General features: G+C 43.2%; 2 protein-coding genes across 5 annotated transcripts; one reads left to right on the forward strand and one right to left on the reverse strand.

The window, feature by feature from the left end:
• Positions 1-250: 250 nt before the first annotated feature.
• Positions 251-4,865, reverse strand: LOC129861506 (uncharacterized). Its single transcript, XM_055932884.1, has 2 exons — positions 4,855-4,865; positions 251-2,879 (listed from the first exon to the last, which is right to left on the reverse strand). Exons 1-2 carry the CDS (start codon positions 4,863-4,865, stop codon positions 251-253), a joined length of 2,640 nt encoding a protein of 879 aa, XP_055788859.1.
• Positions 4,866-16,878: 12,013 nt separating this feature from the next.
• LOC129861331 (midasin-like) lies at positions 16,879-21,349 on the forward strand. 4 transcript variants are annotated; one of them, XM_055932665.1, is made up of 5 exons: positions 16,880-18,134; positions 18,280-20,260; positions 20,423-20,492; positions 20,834-20,944; positions 21,028-21,349. In XM_055932665.1, the coding sequence occupies exons 2-5, from the start codon at positions 18,354-18,356 to the stop codon at positions 21,127-21,129; spliced, it is 2,190 nt and encodes a 729-aa protein (XP_055788640.1). In that variant the 5' UTR covers positions 16,880-18,134; positions 18,280-18,353; the 3' UTR covers positions 21,130-21,349. The 4 variants fall into 4 exon arrangements, with proteins under 4 accessions (XP_055788641.1, XP_055788640.1, XP_055788638.1 ...); XM_055932663.1 differs by having other exon boundaries at positions 16,881-18,134; positions 20,420-20,492; XM_055932664.1 differs by having other exon boundaries at positions 16,881-17,683; positions 20,420-20,492.
• The last annotated feature ends 114 nt before the right edge of the window (positions 21,350-21,463 follow it).

A 21,463-nucleotide genomic window follows, 5' to 3' on the forward strand; every position in this document is an offset into this window, starting at 1 on the left:
TAACTTCCGAGGCGACATGCAGTCTCCGCGAGTGTGGAAACATTGCCTTTAAAAGGTGCAAGGCACGATCGGATCGGATCTCGGCCTTAATGTTAATGATTGTGTTTACATTATTGTCACAAGTGCTGTCCATTTTTGTGAAGTTTGTGGAAATCGACTGTAATAAAATGACTGTAGAAGGTCCAATATAGTAAAAAAAAAAATATAATATCGAAGACAAAACAAAAAGATAAAGTATATGAAATAAAACTTACAGCAGATGAAGGGGTGACTGTCCTGGAGGGGTGATTGTTCTGGAGGGGTGACTGTCCTGGAGGAGTGATTGTTCTGGAGGAGTGACTGTCCTGGAGGAGTGACTGTCCTGGAGGAGTGATTGTTCTGGAGGAGTGACTGTCCTGGAGGAGTGATTGTTCTGGAGGAGTGACTGTCCTGGAGGAGTGACTGTCCTGGAGGAGTGATTGTTCTGGAGGAGTGACTGTCCTGGAGGAGTGACTGTCCTGGAGGAGTGACTGTCCTGGATGAGTGACTGTCCTGGAGGAGTGATTGTCCTGGAGGGGTGATTGTCCTGGAGGGGTGACTGTCCTGGAGGAGTGATTGTCCTGGAGGAGTGATTCTCCTGGAGGGGTGACTGTCCTGGAGGAGTGATTGTTCTGGAGGAGTGACTGTCCTGGAGGAGTGACTGTCCTGGATGAGTGACTGTCCTGGATGAGTGACTGTCCTGGAGGGGTGACTGTTCTGGAGGGGTGACTGTCCTGGAGGGGTGATTGTCCTGGAGGGGTGATTGTCCTGGAGGGGTGACTGTCCTGGAGGAGTGATTGTCCTGGAGGGGTGATTGTCCTGGAGGGGTGATTGTCCTGGAGGAGTGACTGTCCTGGAGGGGTGATTGTCCTGGATGGGTGACTGTCCTGGAGGGGTGATTGTCCTGGAGGGGTGACTGTCCTGGAGGAGTGATTGTTCTGGAGGGGCAACTGTCCTGGAGGGGTGATTGTCCTGGAGGGGTGACTGTCCTGGAGGGGTGATTGTTCTGGAGGGGTGACTGTCCTGGAGGGGTGATTGTCCTGGAGGGGTGACTGTCCTGGAGGGGTGATTGTCCTGGATGGGTGACTGTCCTGGAGGAGGGGTGACTGTCCTGGAGGAGGGGTGACTGTCCTGGAGGGGTGACTGTCCTGGAGGGGTGACTGTCCTGGAGGAGTGACTGTCCTGGATGGGTGACTGTCCTGGAGGGGTGACTGTCCTGGAGGGGTGACTGTCCTGGAGGAGGGGTGACTGTCCTGGAGGAGGGGTGACTGTCCTGGAGGGGTGACTGTCCTGGAGGGGTGACTGTCCTGGAGGGGTGATTGTCCTGGAGGGGCAACTGTCCTGGAGGGGTGATTGTCCTGGAGGGGTGACTGTCCTGGAGGGGTGATTGTTCTGGAGGGGTGACTGTCCTGGAGGGGTGATTGTTCTGGAGGGGTGACTGTCCGGGAGGAGGGGTGACTGTCCTGGAGGGGCAACTGTCCTGGAGGGGTGATTGTCCTGGAGGGGTGACTGTCCTGGAGGAGTGACTGTCCTGGATGGGTGACTGTCCTGGAGGGGTGACTGTCCTGGAGGGGTGACTGTCCTGGATGGGTGACTGTCCTGGAGGGGTGACTGTCCTGGAGGGGTGACTGTCCTGGAGGGGTGACTGTCCTGGAGGGGTGACTGTCCTGGAGGAGTGACTGTCCTGGAGGGGTGATTGTCCTGGAGGGGTGACTGTCCTGGAGGGGTGACTGTCCTGAAGGGGGTGACTGTCCTGGAGGGGCGACTGTCCTGGAGGAGTGACTGTCCTGGAGGGGTGACTGTCCTGGAGGGGTGACTGTCCTGGAGGGATGACTGTCCTGGAGGGGTGACTGTCCTGGAGGGATGACTGTCCTGGAGGGGTGACTGTCCTGGAGGGGTGATTGTCCTGGAGGGGTGACTGTCCTGAAGGGGGTGACTGTCCTGGAGGAGTGACTGTCCTGGAGGAGTGACTGTCCTGGAGGGGTGATTGTCCTTGAGGGGTGACTGTCCTGGAGGGGTGATTGTCCTGGAGGGGTGACTGTCCTGGAGGGGTGACTGTCCTGGACGAGTGACTGTCCTGGAGGGGTGACTGTCCTGGAGGGGTGACTGTCCTGGAGGGGTGACTGTCCTGGAGGGGTGACTGTCCTGGATGAGTGACTGTCCTGGAGGGGTGACTGTCCTGGATGAGTGACTGTCCTGGACGAGTGACTGTCCTGGAGGGGTGACTGTCCTGGAAGGGTGACTGTCCTGGAGGAGTGACTGTCCTGGAGGAGTGACTGTCCTGGAGGGGGTGACTGTCCTGGAGGTTTGATTGTCCTGGAGGGGTGACTGTCCTGAATGAGTGACTGTCCTGGAGGAGTGACTGTCCTGGACGAGTGACTGTCCTGGAGGGGTGACTGTCCTGGAGGGTTGATTGTCCTGGAGGAGTGACTGTCCTGGAGGGGTGACTGTCCTGGAGGGTTGATTGTCCTGGATGAGTGACTGTCCTGGAGGAGTGACTGTCCTGGAGGGGTGACTGTCCTGGAGGGTTGACTGTCCTGGAGCGGTGACTGTCCTGGAGGAGTGACTGTCCTGGAGGAGTGACTGTCCTGGAGGGGTGACTGTCCTGGAGGGGTGACTGTCCTGGAGGGGTGACTGTCCTGGAGGAGTGACTGTCCTGGAGGAGTGACTGTCCTGGACGGGTGACTGTCTTGGAGGAGTGATTGTCCTGGAGGAGTGACTGTCCTGGAGGGGTGACTGTCCTGGAGGGGTGACTGTCCTGGAGGGGTGACTGTCCTGGAGGAGTGACTGTCCTGGAGGGGGTGACTGTCCTGGAGGGGTGACTGTCCTGGAGGGGTGACTGCTTGTTCAGATTCCCGATTCTGCTGTATATTTGTCAGATTATCATTGAATATGTGGGCCTGTACATTGCCAAAGCTGTGTCAGCATGCCTGATCCCATTTGATGACCTGAAGCAGGCAATGTTTAAAGATAAAGGATTTATGAAACAATGACACTCGCTGAAATGGTTTGAATATCACCAACTGCTAAATGAGCAAACACGGAAGGTAGCAATTATACTTCCGGAAAATGGGTCCCTGAAAACAGAGTTTGAAGCAGGGACTTCACAGTTTCTTCTTCCAATACACCTATGGTTAAAGAAGGAGAGGCTATGTACAACTGCATTCAGTATGCAGGGCTGGCCCTATCCTTCTGGGGCCCTAGCCTTCTGGGGCCCTATCCTTCTGGGGGCCTATCCTTCAGGGGCCCTATCCTTCTGGGGGCCTATCCTTCTGGGGCCCTAGCCTTCCGGGGCCCTATCCTTCTGGGGCCCTATCCTTCCGGGGCCCTATCCTTCTGGGGCCTTAGCCTTCAGGGGCCCTAGCCTTCAGGTGCCCTATCCTTCTGGGGCCCTATCCTTCTGGGGCCCTAGCCTTCAGGGGCCCTAGTCTTCAGGGGCCCTATCCTTCTGGGGCCCTAGCCTTCTCTGGCCCTATCCTTCTGGGGCCCTATCCTTCTGGGGGCCTATCCTTCTGGGGCCCTAGCCTTCCGGGGCCCTATCCTTCTGGGGCCCTAGCCTTCTGGGGCCCTATCCTTCTGGGGCCCTAGTCTTCAGGGGCCCTATCCTTCTGGGGCCCTAGCCTTCTGGGGCCCTATCCTTCAGGGGCCCTATCCTTCTGGGGCCCTAGCCTTCTCTGGCCCTATCCTTCTGGGGCCCTATCCTTCAGGGGCCCTATCCTTCTGGGGCCCTAGCCTTCTCTGGCCCTATCCTTCTGGGGCCCTATCATTCTGGGGCCCTATCCTTCTGGGGCCCTAGTCTTCAGGGGCCCTATCCTTCTGGGGCCCTATCCTTCTGGGGCCCTATCCTTCTGGGGCCCTATCCTTCTGGGGTCCTATCCTTCTGGGGCCCTGTCTTTCTGGGGCCTTAGCCTTCAGGGGCCCTATCCTTCTGGGGTCCTATCCTTCTGGGGCCTTAGCCTTCTGGGGCCCTATCCTTCTTGGGTCCTATCCTTCTGGGGCCCTGTCTTTCTGGGGCCTTAGCCTTCAGGGGCCCTATCCTTCTGGGGTCCTATCCTTCTGGGGCCTTAGCCTTCAGGGGCCCTAGCCTTCAGGGGCCCTATCCTTCTGGGGTCCTATCCTTCTGGGGCCTTAGCCTTCAGGGGCCCTAGCCTTCAGGTGCCCTATCCTTCTGGGGCCCTAGCCTTCTCTGGCCCTATCCTTCTGGGGCCCTATCCTTCAGGGGCCCTATCCTTCTGGGGCCCTAGCCTTCTCTGGCCCTATCCTTCTGGGGCCCTATCCTTCTGGGGCCCTATCCTTCTGGGGCCCTAGTCTTCAGGGGCCCTATCCTTCTGGGGCCCTATCCTTCTGGGGCCCTAGCCTTCTGGGGCCCTATCCTTCTGGGGTCCTATCCTTCTGGGGCCCTGTCTTTCTGGGGCCTTAGCCTTCAGGGGCCCTATCCTTCTGGGGTCCTATCCTTCTGGGGCCTTAGCCTTCTGGGGCCCTATCCTTCTGGGGTCCTATCCTTCTGGGGCCCTGTCTTTCTGGGGCCTTAGCCTTCAGGGGCCCTATCCTTCTGGGGTCCTATCCTTCTGGGGCCTTAGCCTTCAGGGGCCCTAGCCTTCAGGGGCCCTATCCTTCTGGGGTCCTATCCTTCTGGGGCCTTAGCCTTCAGGGGCCCTAGCCTTCAGGTGCCCTATCCTTCTGGGGTCCTATCCTTCTGGGGCCTTAGCCTTCTGGGGCCCTATCCTTCTGGGGCCCTACAGTAAATGAGTTTGGGCTGGCAGAACTGGACACATGATATAATTGATCTCTAAAGTATACAGAGAACCTTACAGCTTGTAAAGAGAAACGCCTCACCTAGAATGCATAATATCTCACGAACTGCCACAGTAGCAGTTGATATTAAAACAGCAAAAACAAAATCCCGAATGCCATATTCCTAGCTCACCCAGCGATCGGCCCCTGATTAGTCAGCTACCCTTCCTTATGGTTCCTCCAAAGACTTAGAGATGACAGAAATCTCATGAAAACAAGTTGATAATACAGTATATTGCGATATATTGACCCTACTGTATAATAAACTCAGCCAGTAGGAATCTACTGCAAAAAAGAAATGTCCTCTCACTGTCAACTGTGTTATTTCAGCAAACTTAACTTATGTGTAAATATTTGTAATGAATATAACAAGATTCAACAACTGAGACATAAACTGAACAAGTTCCACAGACATGTGACTAACAGAAATTGAATAATGTGTCCCTGAACAAAGGGGGGGTCAAAATCAAAAGTAAGTCAGTATCTGGTGTGGCCACCAGCTGCATTAAGTACTGCAGTGCATCTCCTCCCCATGGACTGCACCAGATTTGCCAGTTCTTGCTGTGAGATGTTACCCCACTCTTCCACCAAGGCACCTGCAAGTTCCCGGACATTTCTGGGGGGAATGGCCCTAGCCCTCACCCTCCGATCCGACAGGTCCCAGATGTGCTCAAAGGGATTGATATCCGGGCTCTTTGCTGGCCATAGCAGAACACTGACATTCCTGTCTTGCAGGAAATCACGCACAGAATGAGCAGTATGGCTGGTGGCATTGTCATGCTGGAGGTTCATATCAGGATGAGCCTGCAGGAAGGGTACCACATGAGGGAGGAGGATGTCTTCCCTGTAACGCACAGCGTTGAGATTGCCTGCACTGACAACAAACTCAGTCTGATAATGCTGTGACACACCGCTTCAGACCATGACGGACCCTCCACCTCCAAATCGATCCCACTCCAAAGTACAGGCCTCGGTGTAACTCATTCCTTTGACAATAAACGCGAATCTGACCATCACCCCTGGTGAAACAAAACCGCGACTCATCAGTGAAGAGCACTTTTTGCCAGTCCTGTCTGGTCCAGCGACGGTGGGTTTGTGCCCATAGGCAACGTTGTTGCCGGTGATGTCTGGTGAGGACAATCCCTCCAACAGGCCTACAAGCCCTCAGTCCAGCCTCTCTCATCCCATTTGTCGGCCAGTCTGAGCACTGATGGAGGGATTGTGCGTTCCTGGTGTAACTTGGGCAGTTGTTGTTGCCATCCTGTACCTGTCCCGCAGGTTTGATGTTCGGATGTACCGATCCTGTCCAGGTGTTGTTACACGTGGTCTGCCACTGCGAGGACGATCAGCTGTCCATCCTGTCTCCCTGTAGTGGTGTCTTAGGCGTCTCACAGTACGGACATTGCAATTTATTGCCCTGGCCACATCTGCAGTCCTCATACCTCCTTGCAGCATGCCTAAGGCACGTTCACGCAGATGAGCAGGGACCCTGGGCATCTTTCTTTTGGTGTTTTTCAGAGTCAGCAGAAAGGCCTCTTTAGTGTCCTAAGTTTTCATAACTGTGACCTTAATTGCCTACCGTCTGTAAGCTGTTAGTGTCTTAACGACCATTTCACAGGTGCATGTTCATTAATTGTTTATGGTTCATTGAACAAGCATGGGAAACAGTGTTTAAACCCTTTACAATGAAGATCTGTGAAGTTATTTGTATTTTTTTACGAATTATCTTTGAAAGACAGGGTCCTGAAAAAAAGGGACGTTTCTTTTTTTCCTGAGTTTATTTAAATTTTTAGATGTACTCAGATAGGCTTCAACACAACTTAGCACAATCAAGACGAGCCGTTTGCCCGTCACAAACTGGAAATCTCCTGACAAAAAAATGCCGATACATAATAAAGAAAAGTACATTTTAAGTTAATAAATGTACTGTATAATACATCATCATTTATTTGTATTTGTATTTATTATTTTCCCGCTCTAGAGAAGAGGAGACTCAACATATTGATGAGGAAGAGATAGGTTCAGGAGAAGAGGAGACAAATATTGATGAAGAAGAGATGGGTTCAGGACATTATATATTTTTTGTGATATCTGCAGACTTGAAGACTATTTTGGATTGATCCTTTATAACATATTATGAAAGAATGGAGATAAGAACCATGTTAATATGTTCACCAGTAAGTTATATGCGGTTGGACCTAGACCTAGTATATGGTATATGACCTAGACCTAGTATATGGTATATGACCTAGACCTAGTATATGGTATATGACCTAGACCTAGTATATGGTATATGACCTAGACCTAGTATATGGTATATGGTATATGACCTAGACCTAGTATATGGTATATGGTATATGACCTAGACCTAGTATATGGTATATGACCTAGACCTAGTATATGGTATATGACCTAGACCTAGTATATGGTATATGACCTAGACCTAGTATATGGTATATGACCTAGACCTAGTATATGGTATATGACCTAGACCTAGTATATGGTATATGGTATATGACCTAGACCTAGTATATGGTATATGACCTAGACCTAGTATATGGTATATGACCTAGACCTAGTATATGGTATATGACCTAGACCTAGTATATGGTATATGGTACATGACCTAGACCTAGTATATGGTATATGACCTAGACCTAGTATATGGTATATGACCTAGACCTAGTATATGGTATATGGTATATGACCTAGACCTAGTATATGGTATATGACCTAGACCTAGTATATGGTATATGACCTAGACCTAGTATATGGTATATGACCTAGACCTAGTATATGGTATAGGACCTAGACCTAGTATATGGTATATGACCTAGACCTAGTATATGGTATATGACCTAGACCTAGTATATGGTATATGACCTAGACCTAGTATATGGTATATGACCTAGACCTAGTATATGGTATATGGTATATGACCTAGACCTAGTTTATGGTATATGACCTAGACCTAGTATATGGTATATGACCTAGACTTAGTATATGGTATATGACCTAGACCTAGTATATGGTATATGGTATATGACCTAGACCTAGTATATGGTATATGACCTAGACCTAGTATATGGTATATGACCTAGACCTAGTATATGGTATATGGTATAGAACCTAGACCTAGTATATGGTTTATGACCTAGACCTAGGATATGGTATATGGTATATGACCTAGACCTAGTTTATGGTATATGACCTAGACCTAGTATATGGTATATGACCTAGACTTAGTATATGGTATATGACCTAGACCTAGTATATGGTATATGACCTAGACCTAGTTTAGGGTATATGACCTAGACCTAGTATATGGTATATGACCTAGACCTAGTATATGGTATATGGTATATGACCTAGACCTAGTATATGGTATATGACCTAGACCTAGTATATGGTATATGACCTAGACCTAGTATATGGTATAGGACCTAGACCTAGTATATGGTATATGACCTAGACCTAGTATATGGTATATGACCTAGACCTAGTTTATGGTATATGACCTAGACCTAGTATATGGTATATGACCTAGACTTAGTATATGGTATATGACCTAGACCTAGTATATGGTATATGACCTAGACCTAGTTTAGGGTATATGACCTAGACCTAGTATATGGTATATGACCTAGACCTAGTATATGGTATATGGTATATGACCTAGACCTAGTATATGGTATATGACCTAGACCTAGTATATGGTATATGACCTAGACCTAGTATATGGTATAGGACCTAGACCTAGTATATGGTATATGACCTAGACCTAGTATATGGTATATGGTATATGACCTAGACCTAGTATATGGTATATGGTATATGACCTAGACCTAGTTTATGGTATATGGTATAGGACCTAGACCTAGTATATGGTATAGGACCTAGACCTAGTATATGGTATATGACCTAGACCTAGTATATGGTATATGGTATAGGACCTAGACCTAGTATATGGTATAGGACCTATCCCTAGTATATGGTATAGGACCTAGACCTAGTATATGGTATATGGTATATGACCTAGACCTAGTATATGGTATAGGACCTAGACCAAGTATATGGTATAGGACCTAGACCTAGTATATGGTATATGACCTAGACCTAGTATATGGTATATGACCTAGACCTAGTATATGGTATATGGTATATGACCTAGACCTAGTATATGGTATATGACCTAGACCTAGTATATGGTATATGGTATATGACCTAGACCTAGTATATGGTATATGACCTAGACCTAGTATATGGTATATGACCTAGACCTAGTATATGGAATATGACCTAGACCTAGTATATGGTATAGGACCTAGACCTAGTATATGGTATGTGGTATATGACCTAGACCTAGTATATGGTATATGACCTAGAAATAGTATATGGTATAGGACCTAGACCTAGTATATGGTATATGACCTAGACCTAGTATATGGTATATGACCTAGACCTAGTATATGGTATATGACCTAGACCTAGTATATGGTATATGGTATATGACCTAGACCTAGTATATGGTATATGACCTAGACCTAGTATATGGTATATGACCTAGACCTAGTATATGGTATATGGTATATGACCTAGACCTAGTATATGGTATATGACCTAGACCTAGTATATGGTATATGACCTAGACCTAGTATATGGTATATGGTATATGACCTAGACCTAGTATATGGTATATGGTATAGGACCTAGACCTAGTATATGGTATATGGTATAGGACCTAGACCTAGTATATGGTATTTGACCTAGACCTAGTATATGGTATATGACCTAGACCTAGTATATGGTATATGACCTAGACCTAGTAAATGGTATATGGTATATGACCTAGACCTAGTATATGGTATGTGGTATAGGACCTAGACCTAGTATATGGTATACGGTATATGACCTAGACCTAGTATATGGTATATTACCTAGACCTAGTATATGGTATATGGTATATGGTATATGACCTAGACCTAGTATATGGTATATGGTATATGACCTAGACCTAGTATATGGTATATGGTATAGGACCTAGACCTAGTATATGGTATAGGACCTAGACCTAGTATATGGTATATGGTATATGACCTAGACCTAGTATATGGTATATGGTATATGACCTAGACCTAGTTTATGGTATATGGTATATGACCTAAACCTAGTATATGGTATATGGTATAGGACCTAGACCTAGTATATGGTATATGGTATATGACCTAGACCTAGTATATGGTATATGGTATAGGACCTAGACCTAGTATATGGTATATGGTATATGACCTAGACCTAGTATATGGTATATGGTATATGACCTAGACCTAGTATATTGTATATGGTATAGGACCTAGACCTAGTATATGGGATATGGTATAGGACCTAGACCTAGTATATGGTATATGACCTAGACCTAGTATATGGTATATGGTATATGACCTAGACCTAGTATATGGTATATGGTATAGGACCTAGACCTAGTATATGGTATAGGACCTAGACCTAGTATATGGTATATGGTATATGACCTAGACGTAGTATATGGTATATGACCTAGACCTAGTATATGGTATATGGTATAGGACCTAGACCTAGTATATGGTATATGACCTAGACCTAGTATATGGTATATGACCTAGACCTAGTATATGGTATATGACCTAGACCTAGTATATGGTATAGGACCTAGACCTAGTATATGGTATAGGACCTAGACCTAGTATATGGTATAGGACCTAGACCTAGTATATGGTATAGGACCTAGACCTAGTATATGGTATATGACCTAGACCTAGTATATGGTATATGGTATATGACCTAGACCTAGTATATGGTATATGACCTAGACCTAGTATATGGTATATGACCTAGACCTAGTATATGGTATATGGTATATGGTATATGACCTAGACCTAGTATATGGTATATGGTATATGACCTAGACCTAGTATATGGTATATGGTATAGGACCTAGACCTAGTATATGGTATAGGACCTAGACCTAGTATATGGTATATGGTATAGGACCTAGACCTAGTATATGGTATACGGTATATGACCTAGACCTAGTATATGGTATATTACCTAGACCTAGTATATGGTATATGGTATATGGTATATGACCTAGACCTAGTATATGGTATATGGTATATGACCTAGACCTAGTATATGGTATATGGTATAGGACCTAGACCTAGTATATGGTATAGGACCTAGACCTAGTATATGGTATATGGTATATGACCTAGACCTAGTATATGGTATATGGTATATGACCTAGACCTAGTTTATGGTATATGGTATATGACCTAGACCTAGTATATGGTATATGGTATAGGACCTAGACCTAGTATATGGTATATGGTATATGACCTAGACCTAGTATATGGTATATGGTATAGGACCTAGACCTAGTATATGGTAGATGGTATATGACCTAGACCTAGTATATGGTATATGGTATATGACCTAGACCTAGTAGATTGTATATGGTATAGGACCTAGACCTAGTATATGGGATATGGTATAGGACCTAGACCTAGTATATGGTATATGACCTAGACCTAGTATATGGTATATGGTATATGACCTAGACCTAGTATATGGTATATGGTATAGGACCTAGACCTAGTATATGGTATAGGACCTAGACCTAGTATATGGTATATGGTATATGACCTAGACGTAGTATATGGTATATGACCTAGACCTAGTATATGGTATATGGTATAGGACCTAGACCTAGTATATGGTATATGACCTAGACATAGTATATGGTATATGACCTAGACCTAGTATATGGTATATGACCTAGACCTAGTATATGGTATAGGACCTAGACCTAGTATATGGTATAGGACCTAGACCTAGTATATGGTATAGGACCTAGACCTAGTATATGGTATAGGACCTAGACCTAGTATATGGTATATGACCTAGACCTAGTATATGGTATATGGTATATGACCTAGACCTAGTATATGGTATATGACCTAGACCTAGTATATGGTATATGACCTAGACCTAGTATATGGTATAGGACCTAGACCTAGTATATGGTATAGGACCTAGACCTAGTATATGGTATATTACCTAGACCTAGTATATGGTATAGGACCTAGACCTAGTATATGGTATAGGACCTAGACCTAGTATATGGTATATTACCTAGACCTAGTATATGGTATAGGACCTAGACCTAGTATATGGTATATGGTATAGGACCTAGACCTAGTATATGGTATAGGACCTAGACCTAGTATATGGTATATTACCTAGACCTAGTATATGGTATATGGTATAGGACCTAGACCTAGTATATGGTATATGGTATATTACCTAGACCTAGTATATGGTATATGACCTAGACCTAGTATATGGTATATGGTATATGACCTAGACCTAGTATATGGTATATGGTATAGGACCTAGACCTAGTATATGGTATAGGACCTAGACCTAGTATATGGTATATGGTATAGGACCTAGACCTAGTATATGGTATACGGTATATGACCTAGACCTAGTATATGGTATATTACCTAGACCTAGTATATGGTATATGGTATATGACCTAGACCTAGTATATGGTATATGACCTAGACCATGTATATGTTATATGGTATATTACCTAGACCTAGTATATGGTATATGGTATATGACCTAGACCTAGTATATGGTATATGACCTAGACCTAGTATATGGTATATGACCTAGACCTAGTATATGGTATATGGTATATGGTATATGACCTAGACCTAGTATATGGTATATGGTATATGACCTAGACCTAGTATATGGTATATGGTATAGGACCTAGACCTAGTATATGGTATAGGACCTAGACCTAGTATATGGTATATGGTATAGGACCTAGACCTAGTATATGGTATACGGTATATGACCTAGACCTAGTATATGGTATATTACCTAGACCTAGTATATGGTATATGGTATATGGTATATGACCTAGACCTAGTATATGGTATATGGTATATGACCTAGACCTAGTATATGGTATATGGTATAGGACCTAGACCTAGTATATGGTATAGGACCTAGACCTAGTATATGGTATATGGTATATGACCTAGACCTAGTATATGGTATATGGTATATGACCTAGACCTAGTTTATGGTATATGGTATATGACCTAGACCTAGTATATGGTATATGGTATAGGACCTAGACCTAGTATATGGTATATGGTATATGACCTAGACCTAGTATATGGTATATGGTATAGGACCTAGACCTAGTATATGGTAGATGGTATATGACCTAGACCTAGTATATGGTATATGGTATATGACCTAGACCTAGTAGATTGTATATGGTATAGGACCTAGACCTAGTATATGGGATATGGTATAGGACCTAGACCTAGTATATGGTATATGACCTAGACCTAGTATATGGTATATGGTATATGACCTAGACCTAGTATATGGTATATGGTATAGGACCTAGACCTAGTATATGGTATAGGACCTAGACCTAGTATATGGTATATGGTATATGACCTAGACGTAGTATATGGTATATGACCTAGACCTAGTATATGGTATATGGTATAGGACCTAGACCTAGTATATGGTATATGACCTAGACATAGTATATGGTATATGACCTAGACCTAGTATATGGTATATGACCTAGACCTAGTATATGGTATAGGACCTAGACCTAGTATATGGTATAGGACCTAGACCTAGTATATGGTATAGGACCTAGACCTAGTATATGGTATAGGACCTAGACCTAGTATATGGTATATGACCTAGACCTAGTATATGGTATATGGTATATGACCTAGACCTAGTATATGGTATATGACCTAGACCAAGTATATGGTATATGACCTAGACCTAGTATATGGTATAGGACCTAGACCTAGTATATGGTATAGGACCTAGACCTAGTATATGGTATATTACCTAGACCTAGTATATGGTATAGGACCTAGACCTAGTATATGGTATAGGACCTAGACCTAGTATATGGTATATTACCTAGACCTAGTATATGGTATAGGACCTAGACCTAGTATATGGTATATGGTATAGGACCTAGACCTAGTATATGGTATAGGACCTAGACCTAGTATATGGTATATTACCTAGACCTAGTATATGGTATATGGTATAGGACCTAGACCTAGTATATGGTATATGGTATATTACCTAGACCTAGTATATGGTATATGACCTAGACCTAGTATATGGTATATGGTATATGACCTAGACCTAGTATATGGTATATGGTATATGACCTAGACCTAGTATATGGTATATGGCCTAGACCTAGTATATGGTATATGGTATATTACCTAGACCTAGTATATGGTATATGGTATATAACCTAGACCTAGTATATGGTATATTGCCTAGACCTAGTATATGGTATATGGTATATGACCTAGACCTAGTATATGGTATATGACCTAGACCATGTATATGTTATATGGTATATTACCTAGACCTAGTATATGGTATATTACCTAGACCTAGTATATGGTATAGGACCTAGACCTAGTATATGGTATATGGTATAGGACCTAGACCTAGTATATGGTATATGGCCTAGACCTAGTATATGGTATATGGTATATGACCTAGACCTAGTATATGGTATATGGCCTAGACCTAGTATATGGTATATGGTATATGACCTAGACCTAGTATATGGTATATGACCTAGACCTAGTATATGGTATATGACCTAGACCTAGTATATGGTATATGGTACATGACCTAGACCTAGTATATGGTATATGACCTAGACCTAGTATATGGTATATGACCTAGACCTAGTATATGGTATATGGTATATGACCTAGACCTAGTATATGGTATATGACCTAGACCTAGTATATGGTATTTGACCTAGACCTAGTATATGGTATATGACCTAGACCTAGTATATGGTATATGACCTAGACCTAGTAAATGGTATATGGTATATGACCTAGACCTAGTATATGGTATATGGTATAGGACCTAGACCTAGTATATGGTATAGGACCTAGACCTAGTATATGGTATACGGCATATGACCTAGACCTAGTATATGGTATATTACCTAGACCTAGTATATGGTATATGGTATATGGTATATGACCTAGACCTAGTATATGGTATATGGTATATGACCTAGACCTAGTATATGGTATATGGTATAGGACCTAGACCTAGTATATGGTATAGGACCTAGACCTAGTATATGGTATATGGTATATGACCTAGACCTAGTATATGGTATATGGTATATGACCTAGACCTAGTATATGGTATATGGTATAGGACCTAGACCTAGTATATGGTATATGACCTAGACCTAGTATATGGTATATGACCTAGACCTAGTATATGGTATATGACCTAGACCTAGTATATGGTATATGACCTTGACCTAGTATATGGTATATGGTATATGACCTAGACCTAGTTTATGGTATATGACCTAGACCTAGTATATGGTATATGACTTAGACTTAGTATATGGTATATGACCTAGACCTAGTATATGGTATATGGTATATGACCTAGACCTAGTATATGGTATATGACCTAGACCTAGTATATGGTATATGGTATAGAACCTAGACCTAGTATATGGTATATGACCTAGACCTAGTATATGGTATATGGTATATGACCTAGACCTAGTTTATGGTATGTGACCTAGACCTAGTATATGGTATATGACCTAGACTTAGTATATGGTATATGACCTAGACCTAGTATATGGTATATGACCTAGACCTAGTTTAGGGTATATGACCTAGACCTAGTATATGGTATATGACCTAGACCTAGTATATGGTATATGGTATATGACCTAGACCTAGTATATGGTATATGACCTAGACCTAGTATATGGTATATGACCTAGACCTAGTATATGGTATAGGACCTAGACCTAGTATATGGTATATGACCTAGACCTAGTATATGGTATATGGTATATGACCTAGACCTAGTATATGGTATATGGTATATGACCTAGACCTAGTATATGGTATATGGTATATGACCTAGACCTAGTTTATGGTATATGGTATAGGACCTAGACCTAGTATATGGTATAGGACCTAGACCTAGTATATGGTATATGGTATAGGACCTAGACCTAGTATATGGTATAGGACCTAGACCTAGTATATGGTATATGGTATAGGACCTAGACCTAGTATATGGTATAGGACCTATCCCTAGTATATGGTATAGGACCTAGACCTAGTATATGGTATATGGTATATGACCTAGACCTAGTATATGGTATAGGACCTAGACCTAGTATATGGTATAGGACCTAGACCTAGTATATGGTATATGGTATATGACCTAGACGTAGTATATGGTATATGACCTAGACCTAGTATATGGTATATGGTATAGGACCTAGACCTAGTATATGGTATATGACCTAGACCTAGTATATGGTATATGACCTAGTATATGGTATATGACCTAGACCTAGTATATGGTATAGGACCTAGACCTAGTATATGGTATAGGACCTAGACCTAGTATATGGTATAGGACCTAGACCTAGTATATGGTATAGGACCTAGACCTAGTATATGGTATATGACCTAGACCTAGTATATGGTATATGGTATATGACCTAGACCTAGTATATGGTATATGACCTAGACCTAGTATATGGTATATGACCTAGACCTAGTATATGGTATAGGACCTAGACCTAGTATATGGTATAGGACCTAGACCTAGTATATGGTATATTACCTAGACCTAGTATATGGTATAGGACCTAGACCTAGTATATGGTATAGGACCTAGACCTAGTATATGGTATATTACCTAGACCTAGTATATGGTATAGGACCTAGACCTAGTATATGGTATATGGTATAGGACCTAGACCTAGTATATGGTATAGGACCTAGACCTAGTATATGGTATATTACCTAGACCTAGTATATGGTATATGGTATAGGACCTAGACCTAGTATATGGTATATGGTATAGGACCTAGACCTAGTATATGGTATATGGTATATTACCTAGACCTAGTATATGGTATATGACCTAGACCTAGTATATGGTATATGGTATATGACCTAGACCTAGTATATGGTATATGGTATATGACCTAGACCTAGTATATGGTATATGGCCTAGACCTAGTATATGGTATATGGTATATTACCTAGACCTAGTATATGGTATATGGTATATGACCTAGACCTAGTATATGGTATATTGCCTAGACCTAGTATATGGTATATGGTATATGACCTAGACCTAGTATATGGTATATGACCTAGACCTTGTATATGGTATATGGTATATTACCTAGACCTAGTATATGGTATATTACCTAGACCTAGTATATGGTATAGGACCTAGACCTAGTATATGGTATATGGTATAGGACCTAGACCTAGTATATGGTATATGGCCTAGACCTAGTATATGGTATATGGTATATGACCTAGACCTAGTATATGGTATATGGTATATGACCTAGACCTAGTATATGGTATATGGTATATGACCTAGACCTAATATATGGTATATGGTATAGGACCTAGTATATGGTATATGACCTAGACCTAGTATATGGTATATGGTATTTAACCTAGACCTAGTATATGGTATATGGTATATGACCTAGACCTAGTATTTGGTATATGACCTAGACCTAGTATATGGTATAGGACCTAGACCTAGTATATGGTATAGGACCTAGACAGTTGATGCACCTTAATTTGCCAGAGACAGACAGAGACAGGGTGGAAGTGGTAGCCTACGTCTCTGAAGGATGGAGGTAGGGCTGGGCTTGTGTTCTACATCTGAAAGTAAAAAACCACAGCACGGCTGACATGTTGAATCTACGGTGAGTACATCCACATAAACATCTTCTCATGTGTGACTTTATTTACGACAAAGCAAATGCTTATAACAGACTGTGATTTTCTGCCATTTTAATTAACATATTAGTTTAAACTATTTTGTAGTTCTCTTTATGTACTGTCTGTCTGTCACTACTTGTCAATGTGTTTTGTTCTATTTCTGTATCCCCATTTTGACAGGAAGCTACCTGACGCAATAACAGATGTAACACTAAACTCACTCTCTTCCTGTCAGAAATCAGAAAAACTTAACAGGAAATGAAATGCTGTCAAACGTTAAATCATAACATGTCTCTTGCCTGTTTGTCTCTTGGTAAACTGAAAAACTAAATGCACAAAAATGCAACGACATATATAGTTTGAATTTACCGATCTCCTGTTCTACCTAGAAGACGGAACAGAACTTTGCTCATTTGTTAACGGATGCATTTTCAGGTAAGTGTTATGCAGCTGGTAGTTAGAGCACTGCACCTTCACTGACATTTACTGCAATTACTTCCTGAAAGTTTTTGTTTTTCTGTCTTGGTTATTATTTTCCATCTCATATGATATTTTTCTGTCTGTGATGTTGTCGTTGCAGACACATCCCTCCCATCTTTCCTTGAAGGAGAGTTAGACTTTGAGTCTGTGCATTTTGACGAAGCCAGGCCAGACATGTCTCCTGGAACGTTACCGGTGCTGAGAGAGGAAGAGGAAGATGTAGGACAGGAAGAGGTAGAGGGAGAGCCTGGTGGAGAAAATGAAACTGTATCTGACCATATCTCAGTGGAGATATATGACGACGAAGAGGAGACTCAACATATTGATGAAGAAAAGATGGATTCGGGAGAAGAGGAGACTCAACATACTGATGAGGAAGAGATAGGTTCAGGACATGAGGATACACAGCATATTGATGAAGAAGAGATGGGTTCAGGAGAAGAGGATACTCAACCTATTGATGAGGAAGAGGCAGAGATGATGGACTCAGGAGAAGAAGAGGACACAGGAACAAAGAACCTTGGCTCGCCAGGGGGTTGGTCTGTGGTTGTTCACTACGATGAAGAAAGCTGGGATGGTGCTCTACAGGACACAGAGAAGATTGTAACCACAGGACAACCTTTTGCCGAACAAGAGAGTGAAAAGCGTGAAGTCAGAAACGCAGAGCAAGGTGCTTACGAGAACAGTGGTGCGAGGTGTTTTGTGGGTGTCACTGAAGATGTCACCATGGAGATCACAGCAGGTAATTGTGAAGAAGAGGAAAGACAGACGGCTGAAGAAAACCAAGAGGAATCATCTGATTCAGACCCGGAGGTCCTGACTAGCTCTATCACCAAAAAACAGAGAAAAGAGGGAAATAAAGTAGCGAACTTACTCTCCCAGCAGACGGTTCCTCAGGAGAATGAAGAGGAAGAAGAGCAAGATGAAGATGGAGCTCCAGAGGTTGTTTATGATTGTCCAGATCCTGCAGCAACGCAGAATGTGCACGCTCTTATGATCAACACCTTCGTGGAACACCCGCTTCAGAAGAAAATGAAGGAGTTCCAATGGGACGACCACCAAGAGGCGGATGAAAGATTTGCAGATTACCCCTCTGTCTGCTCTCCATGTAAATACAAAAAGGATGGGGGGAAACTGTCTAGTCCCTTGGAGGGAATCTGGAATACAGAGGAGAACGTAGACGTCACGGAAGAGGTAACAGCCGCTATCTCTCCACGCGAAGAAGGTGAGCAAGATTGTGCGATGTTCAATACCAATATTGACACGAGCACGAGGAAGAGTATTGGATACCATCTTGAACCTCAGAGTGACAGCAATGGTTCCAGTGGCAGTTCTAGTGAGGATGAGGAGGAACAACAGAAGTATAATGAAGAACACCCGGCGCAGCCAAGATACCAGGGTCTTCCTCGGAGAGACCGGGGATCTGAGGATCCTCCTCTTCAAGTTCAGTGGGGAGGTGGAGAGGAGGACAGCTCCAAGCAGAGTGTTGCTGCCGACCTGCATCTTTCAGAAACCATCTCTGATGTTCCCACTTTTACCTTTCACAGTGAGGCCAGACGCTGTAGAGCAGCTATAACTATCTCCAGAGGTACCGGCAACATGTCATCATCTGATTCTGAGGAAAGTTTCCCCGGAGCGTTGTGGACATCGGAGGCTGAACAAAGAGAGGATAAACGGGAGACTTGGCTTTGGGGTGAGGCTGGGCCAGGCGCTTTAGAAGAGGAACGTCTTTGCAAAGTTCAACTGGAACTAGCAGGAAGATTGAAGAGCCACATTCACACTGATATAAGCTGGGACACAGGGGAAAATAATGTGGAACGTGGTGGTTTAATTCAAGATTACCAATATGACGCGTCTGGGATCACAGAGAGTGGAGAACTTGCAGATGAAGAGGACGATGAAGAGGATGATAGGAGTTGGGAACAAGAGAAAGAGAGAATCAAGGCATTCTACAAGTTTTATAATGATGATGAAGAAGAGGGGGAGAATGCCAAGGGAACAGAATGTGATTTTTCAGTGAGGAAGCCGAGAGTTCAGTTCTGCATGGATCCCCTGCCTCAAGTTATTGAATACACAGACAGGTAAGTGAAATAACAACCATAAAAATACTTACGACAACCGCCAACCATAAAATGCCTATTTCTACTTAAACAAGACATGTCATATGTACTGTCACTGTCACTGTGGTATAGATGAGTGAAATGATTTACTATGTCACTGCCTGTCTACTATGTTCTTAGCAGCAGTGATGTAGATTTGGTCGACAACTTATCTGATGGAGACGAGGACCTGGATTCTACAGAAAGGCTTGAAGTGCGTGCACACACACACAAGCCCAAACACACACACTCTCTCTCTCTCTTTGTCTCTCTTTGTCTCTCTCTCTCTCTCTTTGTCTCTCTCTCTCGCTCTCTCTCTCTTTGTCTCTCTCTCTCTCTTTGTCTCTATCTCTCTCTCTCTCTTTGTCTCTCTCTCTCTCTCTCTTTGTCTCTCTCTCTCTCTTTCTCTCTCTCTCTCTCTCTCTCTGTCTCTCTCTCTCTCTCTCTCTCTCTCTCTCTCTCTCTCTTTCTTTGTCTCTCTCTCTCTCTTTGTCTCTCTCTCTCTCTTTGTCTCTTTCCTTCAGCCACCAGCACATGACGATGTTGCTATTTCAGGAGCAGAGTGAGCCTGAGAGACAGACAATGACTTTACCCGAGACTCCGGAGCCACAAGGAGAACTACAAGATCTCAGCAAAATGCCTCCGACTCACACCAAGAGAGACCGAGTAAGTCTTTAACCCACAACTTGCTATAAAAAAAATGGCATCATTCATTGATTGATTCCTCTGACACACTTGTGTTTCTGTAGTGTCTGAAGGTGCTAAAGTTACTGGTGAAGATAACCCTGTTGACAGTGATTGGACTTCTGACATTTTGGTGGACAAGATACCAACTGGACTTGGACTGGTGATGTGGCTAAACTTGTCTTGCCTAACAACTGTACTGTATTGTCAATGTGTCTGAATATAATTAGAACGTAAAGTAGCAGTAGTTAAGTTAAAAAAATGCTTAATTGTAAGGCAAATGCTATCTCCTTATATTCTGTCACTTATTTTCATCATGGCATCATCTACATCATGTCTTTATCTGTTTTGTGGATAATAAAAGGGTATATTTCTAATTCCATTAAACTTTAAGCGTCAGTCATTTTTGCTGTTTTTGTTGTTGCACACAAATGTACATCTTATTTTATAAATTCTCTGGTAACGTTACTACGTGACTGTTGCCAACGCGCAAGAAATTCA

The sequence above is a fragment of the Salvelinus fontinalis genome, chromosome 8, assembly GCF_029448725.1.
Source record: "Salvelinus fontinalis isolate EN_2023a chromosome 8, ASM2944872v1, whole genome shotgun sequence".
NCBI lineage: Eukaryota > Metazoa > Chordata > Actinopteri > Salmoniformes > Salmonidae > Salvelinus > Salvelinus fontinalis.